The sequence below is a fragment of the Apis laboriosa genome, unplaced genomic scaffold (assembly GCF_014066325.1).
Source record: "Apis laboriosa isolate Shangri-la unplaced genomic scaffold, ASM1406632v1 scaffold11_cov152, whole genome shotgun sequence".
NCBI lineage: Eukaryota > Metazoa > Arthropoda > Insecta > Hymenoptera > Apidae > Apis > Apis laboriosa.
The window spans coordinates 1,577,335-1,595,156 of record NW_025221020.1 but is presented as its reverse complement, the minus strand read 5'-3'; the positions used below and the strand labels follow the sequence as shown (position 1 = coordinate 1,595,156).

Genomic DNA, 17,822 nt, shown 5'->3' with positions numbered 1-17,822 from the left:
AAAAAAAAAAAAAAAAATCCGAACACCGAATACAAACACCGAGCGAGCGTACGTGATAAAACCGGTAGCGGTCGTCACGGCGTATTGCGGCCTGCTATTAAACGGTGCACGCGAACGAGCCTCGAAAGGAATCGAAATCGAAAACAGGAGATATCGGAGGCATCGGCTGTGCACTCGAAACGGAGTTCGAGAACGGGAGAAAGAACGCGGCGCGGCGCATGCATAAAGGCAGGCGTGACCGCGGCACGGGCTTGGACCAATCGCGAGTCAGTCTGGTCCTCCGCTTTTTTTTTTTTTCTTTATTTCATTCACTCCTTCCCCCCCCCCCTCCCTCCACGCGGCCACACTGATTCCCCACTATCGGGACATACTCTGTGCTCACACGGGCTCACGGCCCGTTGGATCGCGATCACGCGCATTGCGGCTGCAACGAGGAATGCATGCGCGAATCGCGTGTTGGACGATGCGCCCCGATCACGGGCGACGAGCAACGGCTTTGACGCCATCGCGGCCAGGCCACGCCGATAAAATCGGTCGATGGATCGAACGATATCGAGAACTCGAAACATCGAATGGTGGAATTATCACTCGGATCATTTCGGTATTTATTGATTGATTTCGCTACGCTGCTTACCGTTATACCGTTTCACGCGCGTTTAACGTAGTCGATCGTGTAAGACGCGTCGACGTATGGCGTCGTGACGCGTTATTTCGATGGGAAACGAAACGGTTGAGCGATGAAGAGAAGAAAAAAAAAAAAAAAAGAAATTCGATCGCGGATGTTATCGAATCGGATTCTATTTACGAGAGAAAGTTCGATCGTGGAGGCACGTGACGTGGAAGAATGCGAAACGGGAGTATGCGTAAAATGCGCGCGAAATTCGATCTTGGTGTTAACCGTCCTTCGGTTTCAGTGTTAACTTATCAGTTAACCAGTGGTAACGAGTTTTCGAATATCTTTTCAACATGTACGGTACGCGTGTCAACGTGTTAGTATAGGATATTATGACTCACTTAAATCGATAAAATGTTTTTCCTATTCCAACATGCGTCGCAATTACATTATCGAAACTAGCTACACATTAACGAGCAAAAAAAGAGTCGAGGAATCCTTTTGTCTTTCTTCTCTTGTCTGACATACTTCGGATACGTTTACGAGATAAAAAAAAAAAAAGAAAAGAAAAAAAAAAAGAAAAAAAAAAAAAAAAAAAGGAAGTGGCAAAGAAGAGATTGGTATTTGCAATTTTGGGCCCGGCCTTCCCGGGGACCGGCCGTCTTCCGAGGGCCTCTCTCTCTCTCTCTCTCTCCACCAAGATGTTACCTTCAAAATCTAATTATGAGATTTTTATAGGGCTATCGTAAAACGGCCGAATAATAGTTGGCAATTCTTCCACGGAGAATGCTAAGGCCGTGCTCGGTCGCAATCTTCCGACCAAGATAATAAAGAGCAACACGACCAACTTCTCTAAAAAAGAAACAGTCAAAGACGTTTCTCAAACCAATATTGGTTCACGATCAAATCCTCTTACGTCCAATATAATTGAACGTTTCTTTATCGAAAATTAACGTTAATCAACGATTACGAAACCGTTCATCCATCGTGAAAATTATATAGGATATGCGTACAAATTTTGCTGGAAAATGTATTTTTGCAAAATTGTGTGCGAACATTATTGATACGAAAATTACGACAGAAAATCCGTTAAAAAAATATTTCTTACAAACTCTCTATCTAATATACCTAGGATTCCTTCCTACAACCCGTTTCGAAGGGAAACGATTATTTCGACGAGCATTCTGAAATCTGTTCGAAAGAGATGAATTAATCGACAGAAGCATGGAACGGTACCCTTGTTCCAGGGTGGTACCCGCGACACTGCGACGACAATGGTACCGCACATGTCTTGCCTGGTCCCGTCGTAACGAGACATGACGTCACGACATGGCGTCTGCAGGTGAAACAGTGAGGTTAGCCGTGTAAGTGAGCGCATTCGCTAGTCGATCCGATTGGCCGAAAGGGGAATCCCCGCCCTTGTGCCGCGCTCTGCACACCGTTTACCTGACGACGGGATCCGGCTAACCTAACTCCCCTTCGACACACGCGCGCACACACACCCCTCCCCACCTCTCCCGCTCCCCTTCCCCTTCCCTGCCGCCGCCCCCCCTGGATTTCTATCTTCACCCGATTATAGCCCTTTCCTTCCCTCCCCCTCCGTTCTCGCATCACACTCCTCTTCCACTAAGTTTCCACGGGAACGCATCCCTTAACGCGTATATATTGTACGTACGTGCAAATACTCGACGTATAAAGTGGCGATGGGACACGAACTCACGCACACACGACGGTTGAGTTAAGACCGGATCAACTTGGACCCCGTGTTTACATCTCTCTCGTGGCGCAACGACAACGCGACGCGTCATTTGCGCCGCATCCACGAAGAGGATACGGATTCCTCCTTTTTTTTTTTTTTTTTTTTTTTTTTTCTTTCTTTTTTTTCTTTCAATGCGAGTGCGACACTCTCTCGTTAACCCTCGTTCTTATTTCTCATTGTTTACCGTGCTATTATCGTCGACGAGCGACTTTTCCCTTCTTCGTTGTTCCGCGCCCGACGTGCCGCTGCATCCGCGCGCGAACAACGTTACGTAAAATTCGTTAAATATACGCCGCTTTGTAGGGGGCGCGAGTATCGATGGACGATGATATTTTTAGAACGGGCTTAATATCGAGGCAAAGATCGAGAAATGCCCATGCTTCCTGAAATCTCTGCGGATCGATCTAGTGATTGAGAGGGGGGGGAGGGAGGGAGGGAGAGGAGGAGAGGAGGATACTTTGGATACTTTGGCTACGGGTTATTATTATTATTCCGTAGAGCATTGTATGTACGGCCGACATATGGGAGAGTGGAAAAGAACGAACGATATAAATTTCATTTGGCCGATGTTTCTTTATTGCAGGAAATAACCGGAAGGATCGAACTTGATATTAGCCTATTAAAATTTGTGGGACAGGCGATAATGCGTGAATGTTTCTATCGCAATGTATATATATGTATATAGGAATAATGTTTTTGTACAGGATACATAATTTATGGTGCAATTTTTATCGGTATTGTTCATCCATTGTTGAAAGATCGAACGCAATAAAACTGATCCTATCGAAAATAGAAAATTTTCACAAAGACAAATTGAACGGTGTGTTTGTATATTGGTGAAAATTTTTATTTAAAAGGATATTTGAAATACTTCGTGGATGATATCATTGAACGGTTCGTGTATAAGAACATGGTCGTTAAAAATTAGTTTCTGTTTACTGTGCAACCATGACGTCACGATATCTTACGAATTTTAATAACGTCATTAAGTAATATTAATATCAGACGTAAAACTTTTTTGCGAAAACTTAGAATATATGCATCTATAGACACGATAAAGTTAACTCTACTTTTCAATATTTAAAATGGCGACGAAACAAATATCTATCTATATGAAAGTAAATTAATCTAAATTTCGAAAATATCTTTTCCAAAATGCTATTATTATTCGAACAATCTATTTATTCGAATAATCTAAGAAGATATTATCCATGAAAAAAAAGGATATAATCAATGATTTGTATAATAAACATCGTGAAATCCATTATAGGAATAAAATAAAAAGTACACGTTCTGAGAATTAATATCGACGATAGGAAAAGAGAAAGAAAAGGGTTGTCGTTGAAGATTAAGACGACTATGGACGTGCCAACAATAACAGTGCTAATTCTAGTGAGAAAACGACTAATGTATCTTTTTATTCGACATAACTTTATGTTCAAAGACATCGTCTATCAAAGATATTATTATTATTTTTTAAGATATTCGCGAATACAATTGCATAAAATCTTCGTATCGTATCGTATCGTAATATCGATAATTTATTACAAAGTTTGAATTATACGTAACGTATATAACACGTTTACAATTATTTAAAAAGATTTTAAAATATTAGAATTTACAGCGCATTAAATTTATCAAGGTTTCTGGAACGATCATGATATAAATAAGTCGAATGTGACTTTTATAACAAGAACGATAGACACATGTATAAAACTCGTACCTAAGATACATAAAAAACGCGTTCCAAGCGGCAAAGGCAACCAATTCGGCATTGTTTGTAAACCATGCCGCCCTTCTGGCACGTTGTAGCATTTCGGTGTATTTCTAGTGATGTATGCCGTAAATACATAAATACACGGTCGTTCTCTATTGTCAGCCAATTTTATCGATCGACCAGCGACTGATCAAAAACATGTGTAAACACGATACGACGCAATTTTATCCGTCTCAAATTACATCCTTACGTTAAAGTTCGCGAATTTTTCGCTTTATTTTAATAATCATATATATTTGCCTTTTCGTTTCGTCTGCTTACACGTTGTTGCATCGTGTAATAAAAATATCGAAATACGAGTAAAATGCAAATATCGAAATAATCGAGTCTAATGGTCATCAATATCGAAATATCATCGAGAAAATGATCGCGTGATCATCATGTTAAATATTACGATAATTAAAATATCAAAGTTTTAAGTTTAAGAACGAAGAAAACGTTGGATCTTAAATAAAAAAAAAAAAAAAAATGAAAACACTCACCAGCGGACTATCGGGCGAATGCTGATGATGGGCCATCGGTATGTTCACCACCGCGACCCCTCCCCCAGGGTTTCCCATGTCCTGATATTCGTCGCTCATTTCCATCGCGTAGGATGGTAACGGTTCTCTGTTCTTCACCCGAATTTTGATTGTTTTACCGCAAAGCGGTTGCCCACGACACAAGAGACACCCCCGCAGGGAACCACACGCTGCCAAAATACAATTAGGAAAGAGGAAAGGACGGTTCGCTCTCGACGTTTATCACCGTCCAATATCCCACGCTAGGCTTTGCCCGCGTTCAGAGAAAAAATTCACACCGTGAAACGTACCCGAACGAACGCACGCGCACGACCGTACGCTTTTTTACTCTCGGTATACACCAGCCTATTGTCGCACCCGCGTGAATCGCACGTGACGTGAAACAAACGAATTAATATCTACTCCGTCGGTAAGTGTCACGTTACCGGTGAGAAGTTGCAGAATTCCAAGTACGAATCATCGACGCCACGAATAAACACTGTTACCGCAACAACGCAAATACGTCCATTTCTCTGGTTAATCCTTCTGAATAAAAGACGGTTGATCTTCCTACTATGACGGCCGTCGAACTGCACTCCTCCCGGAACGTGACAAAACTGGTGACAGCAGTGGAATATCGCCGGGGGGACGTCCTGAGATGTAGAATCGGGGGAGGGGAGGTGTGACGACCGTCAGACTCCGCCCCAACGCCGATTGCTCCTTCGACCACTTGCTCCTTCTCCCAAATCCCCTTCTCTAGTTCTCTTCTAATTCCATACATCAGAGTGGTTTACAGGACGGCCACCAGATGTCTCGGACGATGTTTCTCTCGCAAGTGCTCGAAGGGGCGATCGTTTCTTCATATTCGAGTTACATGAATTATCTATGTCAGAGGCTATCAATGGAAAGGTAACACATTACACAAAACAACTTTTGTAAAATCTACGTTTGTTCATTATCATATACATATATATATATACATATACATATATATATATACATATACATATATATATATAATATGATGATATATATATATATATTATATGATATATTATATACACACATATATATATATATATATATATATATATATATATATATATATTCACGAACCAGGTAGGTATAGAAAGAAAAGGGGGTGTTTTATTGTCGTTAATTGTCACTAGACATTTTTTTCTCGTGATTTCGACGGATCGCAAAAGTTTTAGAACGAATGTTTTCAATAAAAAAATACACGTGGCACGTTGGTGATTGACATGCATGCAGCGATTTTTTTTTATCGTAAAAATTTACATACGAAGAGTGCGTCCGCGTCGTGTCCAGTGCTGTACACGAGAAATAACGCGCACACACCGCGATGCCGAAAGAGACTGGCACTCCACGGAGGAAGGAAGGAAGAAAGGACGGGGATAGGAGAAGGGAAAGAGAGGAAAAGAGGGGAGGAGACTTGCAACTTAAAAGGAGGGGAGTGTGAAGTCAGGGTAAAGAAACAGGAACACAAGGTAAGCAATGGAGGGGAGTATTCGCGGGAATGCAAACGAACGAAGCAAGGGCAACTTTTCTACCGATTTCATGACATTATACGTGTAACGTCTCGATACAAATATATGTCTTATCAAAACATTAGAAAAACATCGAGAAGCGTACAATCAAAAGATAGAAAAAAAAAAAAAAAAAAATATCGATCAAAATTGAAAGAAATACAATAGTAGAATAGTACAATATATTTTTTATCTAATTTTCATTCGCAAATCTATTTTTATTTAATACCTTCATACTCGTTTTATTATTTCGATAATTTTAACGAAAATCATATATCATCGATTACATGATTATTAAACAACGTATTATAGGTTTCACCTTATTAGATACGTAGCAAAATATGCTTGCACTTCACTATCCAATTTTTTTTTCTTTTTTTTTTTTTTTTTTTTTCTAGCACAAAGAAATAAAAATTGTAATAGAAGAATTAATAATGTTTATTTGAATTGAAATTCAATTTCAAATCCGATATTTATCCATAACGATGAAACTGACACGTTCGCACTCGCGTCCCCTTGCGATCTGACACTTGGGTATCCGGTCGGGTTCGCGATCCCCTCTACCTTTCCCGCGCTTTGGTAGAAGGTTTAAACGTTCGCTGGCGGATGGAACGAACAGGCAGGCGAAATAGCATCCAGTGGGCGGAGGCCTAGGACGCCAACGCCGTCGCCTGGCAGCGCATACCGAGTTGCGGTAGGCGGTAGACCGATGGTAACGCCCGGCATCGACACCTCCCTCTTTTCCTCCGCTCTTCTTTCCATCCGTGTCTCTTTCTTTCTCTCTTGTCCTTCCCGTTTCCTTTTCATCTTTCGATACTCTCCTTCGAGCGCCCTGTCGGATAACGACCCCTAACGACGTTGCAAACTCGAGCGTGGACGCCGGAAATTTTCTATACGGCAGGAACTCACCTCGACTTCCGTTTCATCCCAGGAATCATCTTCGAGGCGGGGTCTGCGTCTGCGTCACGTGTCAATTTTTTTAATAATTTATTTTCTCGTAACAATTCGATCGAATCCTCTGCCGAGGATTTTTTTTTCAATTATTCAACCCTAAGAAAATTATCGTCCAACGATAGGGATCAATCACGATGCGTATAATTCGGTTAATATTCATATATTTATTTTCCTCTATTTTCTGCACGCTCGGAGAATCCGTCCGCTCCCCGATTCCCCGTGCATTTTCATACTTTGTATCATTTTGTTCCATCGAAAATATGGCGGCGCGTAAGTCTACTGTAATTGGACATGATTGCAACGATCATATTCGCGATACCGCGGCTACGAAAAATACCGGTCACGACATCCCCCTTTATTATAGACGCCAGATCATTTTTCTGCGATAAGAAACGCGTTTCCAGGAAAGAGATTGAATTATTATCTAGCGACGAAACGGTTATGATTTAAATTTTCGTAAGAGAAACGAAATATAACAATCTCGAAAACACGATCGCTGAACCGTATACCTACGTATTTTGTCCACGAAATCGGCCGTAAAAATGGTAACATCGGATCTGGTTATTCACTCGTGAACAATCCCTTGTGTTTGCTCACGCTTGCGGACGCTCGTTTACACTCGAAAACCTAAATGAAAATAATCGAGCGAATGCGAAGATTAACTTCTTTGATCTATCTTTATCCCCTTCGAATTGTGCGTTCTGTATTCAAAATGAGACATTCGAGTTTCTCCATTACAGAGTCCGATCTGATCACCGTTTGATGTCGGCCAATGTCGGTAAAATAACTTGGCGGTTTCAATGTCGAGAAAAAAGGTTCCCACGAGGGATAAGCGGGCTTCAATGTCGCTCGATTGCCGGACAACGTTCAAGAAATCGTGTCTTCCTTTACTCTACACGATGCATCGTGTACGTAAATGAACGTTTCATCTCGTTTATTGTCAACGACTTTCATCGGTTGTTCGTTCTTTTTTCCTCTTAGCGCTCGTAAATAACGTAGTATTTCGAATTCATCCGTTGACACGCTTCAATTTAAAGTAACCTTTTAAAAGTTTTGAAAGGGGTAAAAAGAAAAAAGAAAAAAAACAACAGAGTAGATGGAATCGTGCAAAAACGTTGCGAGAGTTAGAATATCGGAGGAGCAATATATGGCGGACAGGATATCCACCCTCTTTAACTCTTCCCCATTCGCTCTCGTTTCCTCTCCCTTCCACCACTACGTTCGTCCTCCTTTTTCCCTCTTTTTTCGCCGTGTGTAGCTTCGAGTCCTGCATCCTCTCCTCTCCTCTCCTCTCCTCTGCTCCACGGCCTGTTCTCCCGCGCGTTTGTACGCGCATCTGCATGCACCGCGCGTCACATATACAGACAAGATGGCGTATACTGTGGTACAAATTGCAGGTAATTGCAGCCCGCGGAGAGGGCTCTCCTCCTCCGCGTTCGTCGAGGGGCGAAAGGGAGAAGGGCCGGGCCCAACTCGAGAGCGTGTGAAACTGCGAATTTTATGATTTACAAACGTGATCCTTTATAAGGGTATATGGATCTACGGGAAGGGACGAGGCGAGCCGCAAGTTAAGATCCGCCCCTGTGACCTCCGCGGACCAACCGCGAGATAATTGCACGCCACGGACGTACGATTTACTCCCGCGATTTACGATTTCGTCCGAGGGGAAAAGAAAAAATTCTTTCCTACGCTTTCGATCCAATCGCGATCCAATCGAATCCAATAACTCTTTGGATATATTCGCGTTATATTTGCGCACCAGAATGCAAGAAATTTTTAATTTTAAGGAAGGATATTTTTTTATGTATTTAATGTATAAATTATTGTATTTAAAATGTATATTAAAATATATTGTATTAAATGTATATTTATTGTATAAATATTCGTTTTTGGAATTTGGAATTTTGACGGAAGTATTTTAATTTCGAGGAAGGATTTCTTTCCCCTAATGGTTCGAATATTCGTTTTTAACTAGGAATTTTGAAACGTCGGGGAGGAAATGGTCGAAAGGAAGCGGTGAAAAGCGTCGGCCGATTCGTTCTGCCGCTTTGCACCGCAAGTGGAAACCGATCGCCCATCGAATTTCCGAGTCGGTAAGTAGTCATTGTTCGTCACGGTCTTTCTTGGAAGGTCATCAGACCTGCCCTGCCAAGGACTCGTAGATGGCTTCGTAGCTTGACCTCGCTAGTTTTAATTTCGAAACGTTGAGATTTCAGAAAATTTTATCGGGGCGAGCCACCTCGAAAAACCGTTTCCAATTTCCAAAACGATTCTGGATTTCGATCTTCGCGTTCACACAACATGCTCGCATAAACTTCGTTCTAATTAATTGTAATCACTTATACGTTACTCGCCGGAACCATGCACACGTTATCAATTTCGCGGAAGTTGAGCGTAATTTATTCGTGGTGCGCACGTGTTCCCAGCACGTCCGCCCGTATGCTCGAATCGTATAATCGAAAAAATTATGGCAGGAAAAGTGGTCGTGAGGGTAACGACTTCCATCGTATTAAAGAATCCCCAAGCGAGCGAGCAAGTAAATAAGTAAGTACATTAGCCGAAGAGTTCACAGATTAGGAATTAAATCCTGACAGCGGTCGGCCTCGTTTATCCTTGGTTAAATACAATTCCATTTCGAGATAACGTTATCTCGATCTTAAGAGTTTTCTTTCCGAAAATTAATTAGCAAAGATTAAAACCCAGGACAGGATTATGCCGATTATTGTCCATTAAGTAAACGATGGAAGGATCTCGGATCTCCCCCCTTTCCCTCCTCTCCCCTTTTGTTCATAATTTTCATAAGTTTCGGAATAGGATAACGGAATAGGATCGTAGAGCGAGGATGAATAGAGTTTCGTACGCTATAACTCTAGTCTTCTAGGGAATATTCGCGTCTTATGGGACAAGGAAGGATGTTTGAGAAGCCGCGCCTCGGGACGTTCTCTCGTTTCTTGGCACCTTCGATTGACAATTCTCAGGCCTGCGCGCCCAGGCTACGAGGTTCCAACTATTTGTTCTTTCTTTCTTTCTCTCTCTCTCTCTCCTTCCCTCTTCCTTCCTTTTCCTTTAAAATCGTCTCTTTTTTTCGCCTCTCCCTCTCTCCCTCTCTCTCTCTCTCTACTCTCTCAGTCGCTCCCACGTTTCATGAACGTTTCCCCTTTCCTTCTCCCGCTCTCCTTCCATCTCTCTTTCCGGTATACATGTGGACGCGACGTTGCATAGACGCACAGCTACACAAGCTTATGTACAACACACAAGGATGTACCGAGAACGCGAGTTAACTATTACGGGGCCTCCTCGCGCTTTTATAGCCCATCTGGGTGGCGTGCATACCACCGCCATCTTGTTAGCCACGATTAAATATTGATGCAAGAACGGATATCCAGAGTGAGAATGTGTTCGCGGAATCGGATCGCGGGAATCTGGGACGGTGTTAATAAATGCTCAAATTGCACCGAACTTTTTCTCTTCCGACTATTATTATTAATCACAGGATCGAAAAATTGCTCTGTCTCCCTTCTTTCCACGATAATAATAATAATAATAATCTTATTGTTTATCGAGGGGGCGCCGATTGGTCGATACGAGTCGCGTATAAAAGAAGAAGGAAAAGAGAAAGGGAGAGAGAGAGAGAGAGAGAGGAAGAAAAAAGAAAATGGCGAGCCCGTGCGTGGAACGCAACCGGCCATTAAAAAATAATGCAAATTATCCGACTCCATTATACCCTTCCTCCCCCCGATTTCGTTCCTTCCCGTTTCTCAGAACTTAGATCGATTTTCGTTCGCTCCGAACTCACGCTCCTTTTGTCCCGAGATTCATCTTCCTGCGAATCGTTCCGAAATCGATCCGAAAAATCTTGACCGGCTTGGCAAAACGTGGAGGGATCGATCGATCGAAGGAGAGATGAATCTCTAGCCTAGCGAGGGAAGAAGGAATGGGTTCGATGCGCGATGAACGCGAAAACGCAATTCGAACGGCTTCTCTCCGCTAATTTGCTGTTCGCCGGTGCGTGTCCATTATTGTGCAAATCGACGAGCAGATTGCGGCAAACGGTTGACAATGGGGGGATCGTCGTTCGTGGCCCCTACGGGGTGGCGAGCCACCCCATCGTTAGCGTGCCGAATCAACCGGAAATTCCAGCTTTCGTCGCTTCCGTATTCACTAGCCGGGAAGAAAGGACAAGACGCGCGTGCGGCAGAGAGAAAGAGAGAAAGAGAGAGAGAGGAGGAAGATGCGTTCGTCGAGATGTATCAGGAGAGAGAGAGAGAGAGAGGAGAGAGAAGGAATTAGCTCCGAGGTGAGATAATGCTCGTCGAGAGCGCATACAGAGCCCTCCTTCTCATTCTCATTCGATTCTCATGAAAATATTCGTTTATTATCGGGCGAAGAAGGGAGAGAAAAAGAGAAATAGAGAGAAAGAGAGAAAGAGAGNGAGAGAGAGAGAGAGAGAGAGAGAGAGAGAGGGAGAGAGAGAAGGACTTCTCTGGGACTGCTCTCCCTGTTTCCAGATAATTAGAGATCGACGGCTGTCGAAGACTGGCCGAAGACGCCACCTGGTCCTTTCCATGCTAATTCCTTCGCGTTCCCCTTTCCATTTTTAACCGAACTCCTTCGGGCGCTAATCCTTCACCGTTGAACGAGATTTGTCGTAGTCCAGGGGAAACTGGAACAACGAGCGTCAAGTTTGAGCGAGACAAAATTTGAAAACACCGCATTGTAAAGTAAACCGATTAATCTATCCTGTTTGTTGGAGAAGGAGATCCTATAATAATAGGAAATTTCCAAGAAATAAACGTTATTAATATAATAACTTGGCGTTTCCAATTAGAAAGGAGTTCCAGAGGCGTTTGTCAATCGTGGAAGAGTCTCCTCACCGCGAGAAAGAGTTTGAATGACGCCATTATAATCGGTTGCATTTGTAGTAAACCGCGACACGAACGCTTATAATATCGTTAAACCATTCTTTTACGAGGCATGCGCGATTAAGAAAGGCAAATATTAATCCGTGCGCGTATCCGGGCGTGTAACGTAAGAGAGAAGAAGGCCGGGCAAAAGGGAGGCGGAGGCGGTTGCTCGGAGGACGGAGAAAGATTACCCCAAAACGAGACAACCGTGAGTAGATCGCTTTTAGGATCATTAATTATCCTAGGAAGCGCGAGAGAACGAGCAGGATACCCGTGCACCGCGGCCAGGAGGAAGCGGAGGAAAGGGACGAAAGGGATGCCGAGGATGACGACGAGGGAACGGAGCGGAGAGCGGGAACGAGACGGCGAATGTCGCCACTGCAAACCGAAATTACCGTCAAAGATTAATGATCGTGGGCTTTATTACAGGTATTTATAGCCGTGTTCTAAAATCCAAAGCGCGGTTAACCTTTCGGTAACAAGAGCGATACCGAATTTCGAATTTTACAAAAAATATTCGTCGCTCTAACACTTGGTAAGTTGTCTCCTATTCCGTATGTTAATATGATCGTTCTCAAATATCTACGTTGTTATTCCATTTTTCTTGATTAAAATGTTCTATCTCTCGATATTCTTGTTAGGAAAAATATATTAGGCCTGATTGTAAAGTTAAAAGAATGCTAGGACACATTTTATTATAAGGAAAGAGGTTCGAAATATCGTTAGACACTTTCCGCATAGATTCTCTAGAAGAGGTTATAATTCTTCGCTTTAGAAATTTTTTAAAATGAAGAAAAAGACGTCAGGGCGATAAAGCGAACGAGAATATTTCGTCAATTTCTTAACTGATATCGATACACCTCGCATTAATTAAGTTTAGGCAGTTGCGATTGCTTTTACGCGAGGCGAAAAGAAGTCTAATAAAGAAGGGAAGAAAAAAAAAAGAGAAGGGAAGAGAGACAACGCGTATACGTACATGCGTATAGGGAACATTCGTTCCTTAAATAAATCGCTTCGAGTGACGGATTGGGGAAGAAGATTAACGAGCGTCGGTGTGTCGTTCGATTCGATACGTCGAATTAACGCGGGACAGCAACGAAGTTCTCTCGGTATCGGTTATTAATGACTCGAGCCTCTGCCAATGTAAACCTTGCCGAGCGTTTTGCATTCGTGACTGAGAAAAGCTTAGATTAATCGCGACTGATAAATGCTCGCGATACCTGGCGATGGATCGTATTATAAGTGCATGAATTGTGGTTAATTATCCCCGATCGTTTAACAAGCGTAAACGTTGTTGGAAGCATTACTCTCTTTCTACACTGCATTTCGTATTATTAATGTTCATCGCCAAAATGTTTCTTTCTTGATCGATTATTAAAATAAGAATAAGATATTATCACTTTTATCGATAATTATAAAAATACCAAAACTGTGATAATGATTAGGTAGAAAATGAGATAGGAAATGAAATATTGATCAAAAATCGTATCAAAAATCGTTAATCTTATTATTGGTAGATCGGAAGAAAGATATTTGACGTTCATCGAACGTCTATAAGTATGCTTATACATAGATATGCAACCAGCTATGCCACACCCCTACACGATTCGGTGGTTGCGATCCTCCTTCGCTGGCTGTACAAATATTTACTATGATTATCCGCGCAAATCAACAATACACAAATACTTAACGTGGAATTACGATGGAAAGATGGTTAGCAGCATTGTATCTTCGATAACATTTTTTTATTTATTCAGACATAATTACGGTTTACGGTAAAATTTCATTGATAAAATTTTTGTTTTATTTTTGAATATGTAGATTATGACAAATAATGCTTGAAAAAACTAATAAAAAGTTATTTAAAAATACAAAGTAACACGATATAAAATAACAATCTATAAGAATTTACAACCAATTATTAACGGATGATAATAGCTACGTACAAAAATAAATATTTTTGTCACTTCGGTTTCACTACTGCTGCCATCTGGTAGAATATATTCATATTCATTAAGTGATTGTGGTTATTTTAAATTAAAAAATAATATAAAAAAACGTTGCTATATCGTATATAATGTAATAAACAATCGTTTATATCATATGTTTATATAAATATTATCACAAGTGAACAAGATAATATTATCATCTAATGAAATTTTTTTATTACGAACTCTGGAAATCTTTTATCGTTTCATTATCATTATCAATGTTATCAATTTATTTAATTTGGAACCCCTTGTTTCTTTAAGATAATAAGATAATTAAATAAATAAAAAGATTCAATAATAAAATTTAATACTGAAAAAAATTAGTAGATTATAGACATTGAAATACCATCTAGCGGTGAACTAATAGAACTATTCGATAGAAAAAAGAAAATAAAAAAATATGAATTTCTTAATTATTGAGTTAAAATTTTTAACTTTTAATAAACTTACATTGAAATACTTACATTTTAGAATATAATTTGATATAAATTTTATCTGAATATATTTTCAAATTTCAATGGCACATAGAAAATGATACGATATTAACCATAATATGGTAAAATGAACTATGACTATACCAACATGATATAATAACGTATACGTATACGATGCATATGCGCATGCGCACTGATACTTTCGGTAGTGACAATATAACGAATCTTATGCAAAGAATGAGAGAGACAAAAGACGACGATGCTCGGAAGGGGGTGTAAACTTAACAGAACTGTTGGGATATTCTCACAAACAAGTGCTATTAAAGTAATTTGACCTTTGAAATTACTGGATAACTCGGTTATTTTCCTATAATAACCTTTACGTATTCAGGATGTCTACTAGGAGTAACAATATAAAAAGAACCGTCCGACACGTAACCTGCTCTTGAGGTAGATTTAATCTAATATTGAATATACAATTGTAAGCATTACGTATTTTTACTCGTTACTTAAATTTTAAATAAATCTTAATTTATATTTTAATCATTCAAAAATAATCTCCCATATATAATTGTGAATAATCGTGAATAATTTTATTCTTTTTTTTCTTTGTCTTTTTTATAGATATTGATATTTCGAACATAAGCAACGATAAACATTAGATATAATCGACAACAATAAAAAAAATGTCGTGTACGAGCGAGCTTTCTCGATCACAGGAATATCTCAGCTTTCGTAGTTCCGTCCCGCTTAGAAAAATCGTCGTTGATGCCGATGGTACTAAGGTAATTGTTAAGCTTAATTTTATATCGAACTTTTGAAGATTTTGTTTAACAAGATTACGTTTAAAATTGATATCCGATGACCTCACGACTAGAACTATCGTAAACAAATCTTATATCTAAAGATATAATCGAATCCATGATCGAAAGTCAATAAGTATTGAATATTTTTTTGATGAATAACAATATTTATTTTATATTATATTGTGTTCGATTTCTGCTTTAAAATCGAAATATTGCTATCAATATTATCATTAATCACACAAACTAAACGGAACATGGATTTCTTTTATCTTTATTTGAAATATATTTAACGGTAGTATTGAAACATTGAAACTGTTTTTATATCCGATAAGAATAATAATCTTTTAGGGATGGAAAGTATACGATTCTAGTCCAAAAACCATTAAATGTCCACTTATATGTCTTCCACCGGTTAGTGGGACAGCCGATATTTTTTTTAAACAAGTACTGGGCTTAGCAGCAAAAGGATATAGAATTATATCTGTAAGTTTTACAAACTTTTTTATAAACTTTGAGATACGTATAAATTTTGTGTAATGTAATAAACGATTGATGTAAAATAATATTTCAGGCTGAACCGCCCGTGTATTGGAACGTTAAAGAATGGTGTGATGGATTCAGAAAACTTTTGGATTACATGGAATTAGATAAGGTGCATCTTTTCGGCGCTTCATTAGGTTAGAACGTACGAACAAAATTTCATATCCGATATGACAAGAGATGTATCTTCGATATCTGAAACTGAAATACTTATTTTTTAGGTGGGTTTCTAGCGCAAAAATTCACCGAAGTGAATGCTCATTGTCCTAGAGTAGTATCGTTGGTTTTATGTAACTCGTTCACGGACACGTCGGTGTTTAGTTACAATGATTCCGCGACAATGTAAGTATATACCAATTATGTTATTTCTATTACTAGTACGTATAATTTTACGTTTTTTTTTTTTTAACTATAACTATAAAGTCAAACGAATTCGTCGTATTTCATCGTTTGATTCTCACTTGTTTCGAGATAAGTACAAGAGAACGCGATATGTTATCTCGAATATTTTTGCGTGTAACTATTCCTAATCAATTCAAATCGTAGCTTTTGGATTTTGCCATCATTGGTATTAAAAAAGATGTTAATGGGAAACTTTGTAACGGATAAAGTGGACGGAGAGATTGTTGAGGCGATTGATTTTATGGTAGAAAGAGTATGTATTTCGTGAATGTTTTTTCTTTATCATTTATTATTCTTGAAAATCATTACATGAATATTACATCTGTTTCCAGTTGGAAAGTTTAACGCAACCGGAGTTAGCGTCTCGATTAACGATGAATTGTGTCAATTGTTACGTACAACCGCAAAAAATATGTCACTTACCTATCACCATTATAGATGTTTTTGACGAGTACGCATTATCGAATTCGGTGAGAGAAGAAGTGTACAAATGTTATCCAAATGCTAAATTGGCCCATTTAAAAAGTGGTGGGAATTTTCCATATTTAAGTCGAGCGGCAGAAGTAAATTTACATTTACAGGTAACTATGACTTATTTTAAGTTAAACTTATTTTATATTATGGTATCAACGCAATTGATGATACTTATATTATTAAGTGAAAGTAAAATATATTTACAGATACACTTAAGGCAGTTTGAAGGCACTGAATATGCTGCTTCTGAAAGAAAAAAATTATAATTAATATGGAATTGAAACAGATTTATAATTATCATACATATATGCATTTTACATGTAATGATATTACATATGATTCTCTATTTATTCTCTAATCAGCAATCTATCTGATTTGCAATTGTCAGTAACGCATAAGTTACTAGGATATATGATTGTTATAACAATATTGAAACGATTTTAAATATATTCGCCATATCAAATATGCCTAAGTAATTTATGTATATAGATATTAGTATTGTAAAACATTTACGCTATTTTTATCATGATATTTGAACATACTTCTTATCGTGTATTTTCTTAGGCGAATATTTATTAATCATAAGTTTCTTTATTTCGAAAATGAATTCGAAATATAAATTAATTCTATATTGTTTTCAATCAAACAATAACATATTCTATAAAAATATAATAATTTTTATGAAAAAGAAAAAAAAAAAATTAAAAAAAAGTATGTTGTTATAGATAAAAAAAAAATTCAATCAAGTATACAACTAAATGTAAGTTAGTTAAGAAGAAACAAATTGAAAATATAAATTAAATTATATAAATTAAGGTATACATCGCGATTAAATAAATATATTTAATTCCCAATTGTATATCTAAACTCGTTCGAAATAAACATATAATTTTGTAAAAAATGGTCTAGAAATATTAAGAAGCAATATATGAAAGATATGAAATCGATACGTTTCATTCAATAAAATATTAACTGAATTAAGATAATTTGCTTTGAGATTGGTTTACTCTGCCGGTGAATGAACTCTGAAGACGATATAGTCTCCAAGACCGTCTAACAGAGAGACCGTACAAGAACTTGTTCGGTATCGATTTCTCAACATGCGCTCTCTCTCCCGTTTCTTT

At 39.0% G+C, this 17,822-nt stretch overlaps 2 protein-coding genes across 5 annotated transcripts in view; one reads left to right on the top strand and one right to left on the bottom strand.

Annotated features, from left to right (window-relative positions):
- LOC122717095 (protein dead ringer) overlaps positions 1–5,947 on the bottom strand; it is an 88,174-nt gene extending 82,227 nt beyond the window's left edge. For all 3 annotated transcript variants that reach the window (XM_043940830.1, XM_043940848.1, XM_043940838.1), the window contains exons 1-2: positions 5,766–5,947; positions 4,632–5,544 (exon numbers count right to left, since the gene is read on the bottom strand). In XM_043940830.1, coding sequence (XP_043796765.1) covers positions 4,632–4,736 — 105 coding nt within the window. In that variant the 5' untranslated portion in view covers positions 4,737–5,544; positions 5,766–5,947. The remainder of the gene's footprint in view (positions 1–4,631; positions 5,545–5,765) is intronic.
- Positions 5,948–14,726: 8,779 nt separating this feature from the next.
- Positions 14,727–17,344, top strand: LOC122716908 (maspardin-like). 2 transcript variants are annotated; one of them, XM_043940428.1, is made up of 8 exons: positions 14,727–14,957; positions 15,101–15,261; positions 15,631–15,765; positions 15,854–15,959; positions 16,044–16,164; positions 16,369–16,477; positions 16,557–16,805; positions 16,905–17,344. In XM_043940428.1, exons 2-8 carry the CDS (start codon positions 15,163–15,165, stop codon positions 16,962–16,964), a joined length of 879 nt encoding a protein of 292 aa, XP_043796363.1. In that variant the 5' UTR covers positions 14,727–14,957; positions 15,101–15,162; the 3' UTR covers positions 16,965–17,344. The 2 variants fall into 2 exon arrangements, with proteins under 2 accessions (XP_043796363.1, XP_043796355.1); XM_043940420.1 differs by having other exon boundaries at positions 14,727–14,926; positions 16,905–17,338.
- Positions 17,345–17,822: the final 478 nt, after the last annotated feature.

What these genes read in the sequence shown, in the direction of transcription:
- LOC122716908 (XM_043940428.1), top strand. Translation starts at nt 15,163, where the DNA reads ATGTCGTGTACGAGCGAGCTTTCTCGATCACAGGAATATCTCAGCTTT. An exon ending in TTGATGCCGATGGTACTAAG is followed by an intron (nt 15,262 to 15,630) that starts GTAATTGTTAAG and finishes ATAATCTTTTAG; the next exon opens with GGATGGAAAGTATACGATTC. An exon ending in TACAATGATTCCGCGACAAT is followed by an intron (nt 16,165 to 16,368) that starts GTAAGTATATAC and finishes TTCAAATCGTAG; the next exon opens with CTTTTGGATTTTGCCATCAT.